Raw genomic sequence first — 12,465 nt, 5'->3', positions numbered from 1 at the left:
CACACTCGCTCTATTCCAGTCATGTAGGGACGACTCCTGCTACAGTGATCGGTTGAATGATTAAGTTAATGACGTAACCAGAACCCTTTTAGGGAATGGGATTGAAACAGCCGCCGGTTCAAATCCCAACAGCGGATGCCTGACAGGATCAAGATCCCGACAGGGGCAGGTAAGTACCCTAACCTCCCCTGTCACCCCCCCCCCCTAACCCTCCCTTACTGGTGCCTAACCCTAACCCACCTCCAGGGGTTCCTAACCCTAACCCCCCTTACCGCTCCCTAATCCTAACCTCTCCCTTGTGCCTAACCCTAACCTTCCCCCCCTCTAGGGGTGCCTAGTCCTAATCTCCCCCCCCCCCCAAACCTAACCCACGGCTAACGCTAAGGGCGCCCCGGACTTACCTTCGTTCGGGATGGCGTCCTCGGCGTTAAGATTATGATAGGTGTCGGTATTTCGACGCCTATCATACTCATGACTATATCGCCGTTTTAGGGACTTTGGTACTCTTGGATGTATCTCACGTGTCCCCACCATCTTGTATACTGTCAGCCACGAGCATTCTGTTAGGATCTTCACCTCTACCGTATTGCATCAATACACAATATAAGAGGATAATAGCTGCCTGACTGAGGTACCTTTCCTTGTCCTTCCCCTGCATGATAAGCTTCATCGTCGTCACCCTGCACAAGACTTTCCCATCTCTCCAGGCAGTCCTCCCAAAATCGGAAACCTTTTTTGTGTATCCAAATGTAAAAACTAGACTTCTACATGTTTACTTAGTACAGTGGATTAAGTGAATTTAATGTCAGAACACACAATTATCTATGATATTCCCACTAAAAGACAATAATAAGCTGAGCGACGGCCTGGGACACTGAACTCCTCCTGGCTATGTCTGAGGCAGCCAGCTGGTGTCTGGTGAGGCCATTAGCAGACAGCATGTTTAAACCTGTAGGGTAGTGCTCTTGGTAATATAAATAATTCAGCTAACTACACACAGGCAAAGGGAGACTGTCCAAATGCTGGATGCATCAAATCTGGGATAAGCCAGCTCCAGGCCTGTCTGAAGTTTGGATATTTTATAGTGAGCTTAAAGTATGATCAGCATCCGGTAAATGCAGTGAAATACTGCATGGCCCAAGGTCAAAGCCCCCAGGTGTATATAGTCTTAGGGTATGTACAGTGACAGAACTGCAGGGGTGGGACCATAATGGGAGCCTGGTGAGTAACTCCCCCTAGGAGCAGAGTCCTCTTATAAGGATTGGTGGATGCTCAGACCTGGCCCTTGCTCTTGAGAAAATGTAGTGGTATCGATGGGCCCAATTATGGCTATCGGGTCCTGTGATACACCGTTCCGCTCCTCGGTATGTACCACATCTTACTGAATCTGTCTGAGAGGAACCTGAATGCATGTACAGACACAAGCATTACAGATCTGTGTACTGTAGCACTTCGGTATTTACTGTTCAATGGAGGAAAGAGGTGTCACAGTCTATGTGGGAACATATCAAATAAATTGCATGTATGATTCCTTACACATGTTCTATACAATATTATAACATATACTAGTATGCCCGTGGCAAACATTTTGCCAATTTGAACCCCGAACATTCGTATGGAAAATGATTCACTAGATAACGGCTACATCATATGTTAATATGACAGAATTGGGTAATAAAAGCTGTGTGTGAAACCTAGTCGGCTAAGCCACGCCCTTTTATGGTTTTGGGGGATTTTTTTTTATTGTAACAGTTCGTAAAATTTGTAAGTGCGATGATATATTTGGCCATGGACTCTGAAGCAAATTGGACCGTTTCCAGGGGGCATTGCAAGCTGAGACCCTACAGATACAAATGATAATGCACTGTTACTCCGCCTCACCGTCTCCCAGCCTCCCACCAATCAGCGGCATGTGAGAGCACAGACGACCAGTAGTGCGTGAGAATAGTAGCCGTCGGCGATCACCCCTTTCCCGCTTCCCCCGGGTCACAGTTCCGGCTCTGTGTTCTGATAGTTTTCTTGACATTTCAGGTCAGCTATATACCAAAGCATTTATTATGTTTTTTTGTCGATTTTTTTTTTTTTTTTCATCAAATTTTATACAGTTTTATTCCAAATTCTGTCATTTATTGCTGATTGAAATCCATCTCAAAAGAATCACATTAATATCTTAATTAGTGTTTGAGATATTCAAATTCAAAGTGCGTTTCGGACAAAGGAACTAAGCAAATTATACAGTATATATAAGATATTCTATATAAGATGCATCATACACCAGCTCACATACATATGTTTCCATATACATCTATCCTCCATGCGCTACAAGTCGCGCCACATGTAACGGTGGAGCTCCGTGTGACTTGGTAGCGTCAAGCGTCTTTTTGCTGGACTTTTTACCTTCAAATGTGTCTTATTTGCACAGCGATGCATATAGATAGCACAAGCAGCTTCTGCTGATTAAAATGCTATGCGGCATGTCTATATTCTGTGTGTGACTGCGGCTGTATCTGCATTCTAAACACTACGTTACAGTGTCAGCGGCTGTAACACTGTAGCGTAGTATTTCGCATGCAGATACACCCACAGTCACACACAGAACACACACAGTCACACACAGAACATAGGCATGCCGCATAGCACAAGCAGCTTCTGCTGATTAAAATGATATGCGGCATGCCTATGTTCTGTGTGTGACTGCGGCTGTATCTGCATTCTAAACACTACGTTACAGTGTCAGCGGCTGTAACACTGTAACGTAGTATTTTGCATGCAGATACACCCACAGTCACACACAGAACACACACAGTCACACACAGAACATAGGCATGCCGCATAGCACAAGCAGCTTCTGCTGAGTAAAATGATATGCGGCATGTCTATGTTCTGTGTGTGACTGCGGCTGTATCTGCATTCTAAACACTACGTTACAGTGTAAGTGGCTGTAACACTGTAACATAGTATTCCGCATGCAGATACAGCCACAGTCACACACACAACACACACAGTCACACACAGAACATAGGCATGCCGCATAGCACAAGCAGCTTCTGCTGAGTAAAATGATATCTATTTGCATAGTTGTGCAAATAAGACTCATTTGAAGGTAAAAAGTCACAAAAAAGACGCCAGGCGGCGGCGCTACCGAGTCACTCCACGGCATGGGGTGACTAGAAGGGCTGTTTAACGCGTAATGAGGCTAGATGTATGAGGACCCATCTGTACATATTGTGGGCTGAGTTACTGATCATGAAAATACAGCTCTGAGGTCACTAATTTCTACTGAAAGACTCCTGCTCTGTACATGTGTGACCCTGCGTCAGTGCCGCCAATGCGGCAGGAAATTACCGAAGCCGGGCAGCTAGAAGTGTTACCCCCCTACCAATATATAAAACACAAACGCCGCTGATTGTGGATGAGTGCTGCAGAGAGAGAATAACACTCTACAGATACTTAATATCACGGGCCCACTATGATCTGTGACTACCTGAGTTCTTATTTTGTTTCCAGGTGGTCGGATTAACGCTGTCGCGGGGTCTGGATGATCTGGCTCTGTTGTATTTGGCCACGGTACAAAGCATTGCGGTGAGACGATAAATTGTTCATGTGAGGTATTACTCATAATTGTACGGTCCTACTAAAGTAATGCAACGGATCATTGATCTCATTCAGGATTCATAATAGCAAATGTAACGTTAGAACCTTATATTACTAGGTCATAAAAGTATGTACAAGAACATAGAACACCCTGCTGAAATACTTACTCCTGCTCGTTTACATACCTGGATGAAGAATAATATACAGAAAACTATTCTAGCGAGATTTATTTCAGCTAATGATACCGCACCCAGATGACCTTTACTGGGTGCCTGTGTCCCGGCTAGTAACGAAAATTGAATATTAATAACGCGAGTATTATTAACACTGGATCTCCAGTGTGTCAGGGGAAATCCTATGATTGGAAATATTGATCCTTACACACGGGATGATATTGCTGCTGAAGGCGTCATATGGTAAAACATTTTGGAGTCAGCTGGTTTACAGTCTTCCCAGCCGTGCGCCTATTAACACAGACTATGGTGGAGATGTATCAAACCTTCTAGAGTGGAGAAATGGACCAGTTGCACAGTTGCCCATGGCAACCAATCAGCTTCTCCCTATCATTTTATAGAATGTACTTGATAAATACTAGCTAGGAGCTAATTGGCCGCTGTGGGCAAATTTTGCACTTGTCCTGTTCTCCGTTACTTAGGATATATCTCCTTCTGTGTTATTTCAACATGAGCATTTTGGGCCTGATTCAGCAAGGAACGCAACTGCTAATACGCACGCAATCGGGCGATTGTTGCCTACTGCGCATTCGTATGCATCGCAGTGAGCGAACTAGCTATTGAGATCGGGACTGCGATCGCAGCGGCTGCGCAGACTCATCGCAGAGCGATTGACATGAAGTACCGTTTGGGGGTGGTGACGGGGTAGTGGTTGGCGAAACGCAGGCACGCCAGGGCATTTGAACGCCGTTGCAGGGGTGTGCATAAATTATCCACTGCGAAGCCCTACGCAGCCTGAGGCCTCATAGCATGCGATAAAGTTAGCAATTTCTGAGTAAAGGCGGGTATCCACTACTAGATATACAAACGAGAGCACGATTACGACATTGCAATCGTGCTCTCGTTTGTATATCTAGTGATGTGCCTAGACTGAACGTTCACTCGTTCAGTCTAGGCAGATCAAGACACGGACCACTCTGCAACACACAGCACGGGAAGGGAAGCAGTCACAGCCTGATGACGCTGGACACTCACATGTTGTGAGTGTCTAGCGTCATCAGCCTGTGACTGTTTGTTTCCTTTCCGGCGGCAGCAAGAAGAGAACAGTAGGTGCTCTCTATTGCTCCCTGTACATGCTGAACCTGACTGGATCGTCAGGTTGACCAGCATGTACGGGCGATGATAGGTGGCAAAAACGACCAACGGGCACGCGTATCGCTGTTCGTTTTTGTCATTTACATGCCCGATTTGCGGGCGATTGCACGATAACAACGTCGTTATCGTACAATCGCCTGTCAATATCGCCTAGTGGATACCCGCCTTAAGGTCAGAGCTTGTGCGAGTGTGCGTGAGGCTGCAATGGTACTCGATTTTACCGATGGTTTCGCAGTCTTTCTAACATTACGGATGTGTGTAAGGTAAAGTGGGCGTCCTTATGTAGTGCTGCAATGGCGATCGCAAATGATTAGCATACTATCGCAGTGAGATTTCGTACGCATCTGTGATCCGTAGTGAATCAGGCCCTTTGACCACAATATTAGTCTTACTTGCACTATAGTCAGGGCTGGGATTATATCATTGAAGCTTGCAGGCACATGGCTTGATTCTAAATTGGAGACAGCGGCGATGTTGTAAATTTTAGAACCGCGGCAGCAGAAATGTAAGGGACGTACTGGGACAGAGAAATTGCACCTGCGATAGGATTGTATGCATATATCTGATTGGCTGCAATGGTTTAGAGTACATTGCACCGTGTTATTAAGGTGTACGTGCCTCTTACCAGGGGCAGAACTATGGGAGACAATGGAGCCGCCTGCCGCCGGGCTCCACCTCTGGAGGGGCACCTCCTCTTGTCCACAACATATTTACCCCACTCAGGGCTGTAACTATGTACCCAGAGTGTACTGTCACAGCCGCCCAATACATGGCACCCCTTCCCGGCACCTGAGAAGCCACCATACACTAATGGAGACCATCAGCTGCTGCCTTTGTCTATCTATAGCCTGTCTGCATGCAAATTGCTACATTACAGTGTCAGTGGCTGTGATGAGGGGCATCAAATTATAACTTGGCTCCGGGCATCTGGGATGAATTTACGCCACTGCCTCTTACATACAGTAGGTGCAAGCATTTTAGGGGGCAAAAGCAACATTTTTTTACTGTGAAATAGTGACCACGTGAGCCATTTAGCACAGCGTGCCTCATACCTCAGTGAGGTCATTTAGTCGCTGGATTATTTTTGTGGGGCTTATTTGGGATTATTAATTATGCCCCATGTAAATTTCTGCCTCTGCTGTATGCAGGTTCTCGCTCCTCTTTTTTAAATAAGCCCCGTAAAAATGGACAGGCGCCCGCCAGAAAAAAATCTGGCAACAGAACATTTCTCCAGCTAGAACAGTGAATTACAGGGAAAAGAGTTTCCATAGTCACTATAAGATCACAGACCTGACACGTGTTTGCCTGTGAGCGCTTTCCCACTTTCTGCGGTTTTCATGCGTATATTCCAAATAAATAAACAAAAATAAAGATACTTACAAGTCCTGAAACCGATCTGCCCTGAACCGCTGCCCTGATATTCTCTCATCGTCCTCTTTCTCTTTGCTTTTATAGTTGGGAACGAGACACATTTTGGAAACAATGAAGCTCTCAGGGCATGATATCAGCAGTTTGTTTCTGTGTGGGGGGCTGAGTAAGAACCCCCTCTTTGTGCAAATGCACGCTGACATCACAGGTAAGACGCAGGACGGAGAAATGGAAGATACCGAGTTTATTAGCTCTTCTCTGTGGGGATCAATATTACTGCTAAAGTGGCAGGGCCCTGGATGGGATAATGTACCTCCTACGGCAAATGAGAAAGGTATTATAAATCACAGAGGAATTCTGGGACCATAATAAGGCCACTGACTGAGCACTTTCATAAAGATCACCGCCCTTATCTGAATTCACTATTATTATCTCTGACTATTTACATTATTGGAGGAATTACTTTTTTTTTATAATGTTTACTTAAAAAGTCCCAGCGAGTTCCTGTTTACATTAGAGAAAATAAGGATCACTTGCAAAACTAAACTATCACCTTTTTGCCTAAATTCCCATGTCCATGCTCTGTGACATCATGCATCTATTTTGGATAGTATGCACCCGTGTATACAGGGAATTACATGGAGATGTGGCCTTTGCATACAATATTTAGCACCTTCTCAAAGGTGGAGCAGATCTGGACATTGCTGGCTGCAGGATATGCCCAGGAATACACCTAGTAACTATGACCATCGATAGTAAGAAATCATTGATGATTAGCTGCCAATAGTCGATAGTTTGGCCAACGATAGTAGAGAGCCAGTGGTTCTCCGCCATCGAAAGGACGAGTGGGAGCCGATGGTTGTATTTTTCTCTTTTTTTGACGTGATGGAGCTTTGCCCCGCCACGGTGCCCGCTAAGCCCCACCTCCGTTTTTGATTGGTCCACGGGCCGGCGTGCCCCCAGCAGCGGTGGCCATCAAGGGGTGCAAACCATCGACTGTTCACCATGGGTGGGGTTTTTCTGATATTGATAGTAATCATCGATGGACCCATCAATGGACACCACACCGATAGCCATCTCTAGCATCTACTGTAGTTAGGAACAACCAAGATTTCATTTAGTGGGAGGGTTGTCTTAAGTAAGCTCTAAACCATTAACCCTTTAAAGGCTGACACATCAGACAACAGCCAGAAAATTCAAAGCTTTTGAAAATGTATGTGTTTATTGAACCTTTTGAAAACAAAAAAGTAAAATGTAAATGTAAGAAAAAAAACAAAATTTGCATGTATGTTGTTTGTATCATATTTGTGAGAAGTGATTGCAGGTGCAATGTTTGCATGGCCGTTGTGTTGATAAATGATCAATGCCGTCCTTTCTCACATCAACCCTAGATAGAGTTTGACCTTTTACATATGAATATCTTAATTTTCACTTTAAATTTCAATCTAAATTTGCTCATTGCATGATATTTGTGGGATTCACAGATAATTAACCGTAAATACTGTACCTGCTGTATCATATAAATACACACAGGACCTCATTCAGACCCGCTCACAAGCGGGTCGATGTTTGGCTGTGCGCTCGAGCAGCGGCCGCACTGCGCGTGCGCAAGCCCCGGAGCGAGAGAGAAATTCTCTCGCTCCGGGGCTCACTACAAAAGGGGCAGCTGTCGATGTTGATCGACAGCTCGCCCCATTTTGTTGGCGTGGAGGGGGGTGGCTTCACAAACTGAGGCATTCCTAAGCGAACACTTGCCATTTGTGGGCAGCCCCACTGACATCACCAGTGATGTCAGTGGGAGAGCTTCCAGCTCTATTAGAGCCGAAAGCTCCCTGGGGCTTGCGGCAGCCGAGACCCTACCTCAAGGGTCTCGTTGCAAGCCCCAATGGTCGCGATGGTCTTGACCATCGCGACCATCCTCCTGGTCGCTCGTTAAGGTTGTGGGTGGTAACCCACAGCCTAGCGAGTGGCCAGGAGGCTGGATCATTTTTTAGATGTGGCCGCCCTCATTCAGAGCGAGCGCTCGCATTTTGCGAGCGGCTCTGAATGAGGTCCACAATTTCAACATGATTTAACTATAAAAATTTTTTTTTACAAATTGTTAATTATTGGTTGTTTCAGTTGAGTAGATAATCCTATTGAAACAATATAAATTATATTCTTACTGTAACTTATTCAAAATTAGCAAAGATTTCCCTGCCAAAAAACACGTCTGTAATTTGAATGTGCTCATTTTGAATATCATATTTGAAATCTCTATATTGGCTGCAGAGCATGGATACACCACCAGGGGGTAGAAGACATGTATCAGGTTGTATACAAGAGGTTTATCAGGAAAGTATTGATCATGTCGAAGCTGTGGTGGTCTCAGAAACTCCTGTAGGAAGTATGATACTATCGGCATTACAGGGTTAAAAATTCAGGTTTTTCTAAGTCATTATGCAGGGGCGTTTCAAGAGAGAAGGGGGCTCATGTGCAGTCTCCGTCCGGGGCCCCCTCCTCTTAAATGGAGGCCAGCAGTACACTAAGTGCAGCGCCGCAGCGGTAGACTCTGGGAACTAGTCTGTGCCCAGAGTCTACAGCATATGCGCTGGTCACCGGGAAAATGGCGCGGCAGCCATTTTCCCTGTGTTTTCCATACTGTGCATGTGCAAAACGCCAGGAAAATGGCAGCCAAGTCCATTTTCCAGGTGGTTTTACATCGTTGATACCGACGCCGACGTGGGACTCCGGAGTGGTAAGTATAATATGGGTGTGCGGTGTGGGCCCCCCTGCACCCATGATACATACACTCCTGTATGGGGGATATGTATCCAGCCTTGGGGGCATAATATAATAAATATGTATGGATAGGCTGTGATAAATATGCCCAAAATCGCAGTGCGATATTTGAATACATCACAAGGGTGTATCAAATATCACATGCAGGAACAGAGCTCGCAAGAAAGCACCGTCCCTGCGAATCTCTCTCCCGCACTTCTCAAAAAATACTCTGAGAGTGTGACGGTGCATGCGCTGACCGCTATCCTCCCCCCCTGCCCTTCCCACTATTCCTCCCTCTCCCCCGCTAAGCTAACTCTTACCTGCACGGTTGATCCGTGAGCTCCTCTGTGACCCCAATCAGCTGATCTCCTTTTCTGTGACCCCAATCAGCTGATCTCCTTTTCTGTGACCCCAATCAGCTGATCTCGTTCTCTGTGACCCCCAGTCAGCTACTCTGTGCTATAGACTGGATTGCATGTTAGATTTCCCTGATTTGCCGATCCCGACCCAAATATCATTGGGTTCTGCAAATTAAGGATTTTTAACATGAATAATTTCACCGATTCCACCGACGAGCCGGCGATGGCCGCTGGTCAGTATTTCCGACCGGCAAATCAGTGAAACAGCCGGCAGGTGTATGGGGTCCTTAATTTATTATCAGGAGTTAATGCAACAGTTCCCGGTGACAATTGTTTGAACTCTAAAAATGACTGCCTCAATTGACTTTAGGAGAAAGATTCACTTCAACCACTTAAACAGTGTGTACAAATAAAACCCACATAGTAGACGTTACGCTGAATATTTCTCCAGTAACGTAGCTGTGTCCTTTTTTATCCTCCACTCACATTTTATCTTCAGGCTTCAGTACTGTAATATGGTTGCCGATGGTACATTAATGCAGAGAATGTATTTAAACGTTAAAATCTGTGTAAAAGGTCATTTAAAATGTATGTTGTCTTAAATAATAGATAACTATCTTCCCTGAGACATGACTTGTGAGTCTCCAGAGATGGCCAAACTCGATAGAGCTGGACCCAGCTCAGTAATTCCTACTGGTGCCCAGACTATCCAGGGAACGAGAAGAGAGCTGGGTATATTTTCCAAGGTGCCCAAATGCCCGATCTCTACTGATATGGGCCCATAAGGAAAGTGTTCAGCAAGAGTAGCGGACGCTAATCGTTATCCCCATATCCGCAGCATTATATCAGTGACGAAAGACTCCTGTCTTCAAGGTTTTGCCTGTGCTGCTCCCTACCTCTGGAACTCTCTCCCTCTCCCTATCAGACTCTCCACCTCTCTGCAAATCTTCAAATGGGCTCTTAAGACCCACTACTTCATCAAGGCCATCCATCTCTCATCCTAACCCGCTGCTCCATGCTCCTTCCTCCCTGTCTACCCCATCTGTGTCACCCCTGTTTAATCACTAATGCAGCTATATACCATGTTCTTGTCGTGCATTGTATTGTACTGTTAGTCACTGGGAAGGCACCGCGGAACACTTGTGGCGCCATAAAAATAAAGGATAATAATAATAATGACCCAAATATATGTGACTTACAGAATAATCTATTCCTAACAGCCAGGGGACCCCAAATATACATTCTGCAATCACACTTGCATGAGTACCTCTGGCGTACATCCTTATAGCCGTGAGTGCTTGCAAAAACCAATATTGTATTCCTATAAATACGTAACAAATAGACCATCTTGGGTTTTTTCTTAACTATATTTCTTCGCCAATACAGCAATGTGTAATTTTGAGTGTAACATACTGAAATATCTTTTTGGCCGCTGTACACGCTCCACGTCTCGTGGGCGAGGTTCCTTTCGCTAGTAGAGCTTTGTGATCTGGTCAGATGCCCTCTCTGAAATGCAGCCTAATCAAATGTCCAACGTCTGTAAGAGACATTGAATAAAAATTAGGTCCCTAGTACAGTTGTTTTTTTCTGCTACCATAGAACTTAAAGAAAATACTACAAACTGCTACAAAACCTAAACTGGTTTCTAGAGAAGTTATAGGCTGCAATCTCACGCATATTGTTTCCATCCAAAAAATTGCTTTCTCCGCAAGCGTTTTTTAAAAAAAAGTTCATCTCTCCCAGTGTGATCCTATGCCTGGAATGGCTGCCTCACCTGGATCCTTCATGAGTAGAGTGAATAATCCTACAGCTGATGAACCAATGGGGGCTTATGTAAATAGGTTGCCAGCTTCAGTCGCTGCGGGAACTCCTGGTTTTGCCTTTAAAATGATTGCCGCTTTAAAAATAGGCGAAGACTTTCAAGAGTTCCCGCAGCGGCTGCAGCTCGCAACCTATTACATAAGACCCAAAATGTTCTTTATGTTATATTATGTTCTTAATTTCTGTACTGTTTTGTAACTGTACACCTCTGTATCATGTTATTTCTACCTGTTAAGCGCCTTGAGTCCTATTGGAGAAAGAGTCTTATACAAATTAAAATTATTTTTATTATTGGGATACGGTCAGTATCCCGGCAAAGGGGATTCCGGTGCTTAGAATACCGGTGCCGGAATCCCAAAGGTAAGTAGCGGGGTTAGGGGGAGGGTTAGCGGTTAGGCACTAGGGGGAGCAAGGGCGTCTTTAGAGAGGAGGGGGCCCGTTTACATTCGGCTGGCCGGCCACTGGAGTATTAGTAGACTCTGGGCACTAGAGTGTGCCCGGAGTCTACTGCGCATGTGCAAAACGCCACAAAAATGGCCGCGGCGGGCAGTTTCACGGCTTTTGTACAGCGCTGACAAACGGCGTGGGACCTCGGAGAGGTAAGTTTTAAATAATATGGGAGCAGGGTGTGCGGTGCGGACCCGGGACCCATTATAGATACGCCCCTGAGGGGAAAGGTTAGGGTTAGGCACTAGGGGAGGGGGTTAGGTTTAGGCATTGGGGGGGGAGGATTAGGGGTAGGAGATGGGTTAGGATACCTACAGACAGGTGTCATTATTCTAACCCTATCAGGATACCGGCTCCAGCATCCCATACCCAGCCCTCATTATTATCTCTCTTTAGCCTAAATATGAAATGATGAGCCTGCACTTAGGTGCAGAATGTATTGATAAATTATCAGCATAAGACAGCCCTAAAGTAATAATAACACAATAATAATACAAGCTATTATTACTGTGTGTTTATTAATAAACCTTTATCAGTCCCTCATCTGTGTTATGACCTCTGCACATATCAGACTTTGCAGCATCTGCTGGAATCTTCTTTGCACCATCCAGTGGAATTTGAACGATGATGTGGAAAGTATTTTGGTTGCTAGGATACGTACGAGATAAAACATTCTGCTATTATGGTCTAACTGGACAAGCCCCAATGAGTAACCAGTGCAAATATGTAGCTGTCTCTAGTGTGGGGATTCCCTTGTTTAAGTTGTTTTTTTTTTCTTGGCCTCT

At 45.2% G+C, this 12,465-nt stretch overlaps 1 protein-coding gene across 1 annotated transcript in view; it reads left to right on the top strand.

Annotated features, from left to right (window-relative positions):
• Nucleotides 1-12,465, top strand: part of FGGY (FGGY carbohydrate kinase domain containing) — a 260,103-nt gene that overhangs the window by 186,615 nt on the left and 61,023 nt on the right. The window contains exons 13-14 of the mRNA XM_088447828.1: nucleotides 3,508-3,582; nucleotides 6,378-6,498. Of these exons, the coding sequence (XP_088303954.1) occupies nucleotides 3,508-3,582; nucleotides 6,378-6,498 (196 nt within the window). The remainder of the gene's footprint in view (nucleotides 1-3,507; nucleotides 3,583-6,377; nucleotides 6,499-12,465) is intronic.

This window comes from Taudactylus pleione, unplaced genomic scaffold (genome assembly GCF_031769625.1).
Source record: "Taudactylus pleione unplaced genomic scaffold, aTauple2 ptg000442l, whole genome shotgun sequence".
NCBI classification, from domain to species: Eukaryota; Metazoa; Chordata; class Amphibia; order Anura; family Myobatrachidae; genus Taudactylus; species Taudactylus pleione.
Note: the sequence above shows the minus strand (reverse complement) of the source record. Positions and strands in the feature narration are given on the sequence as shown.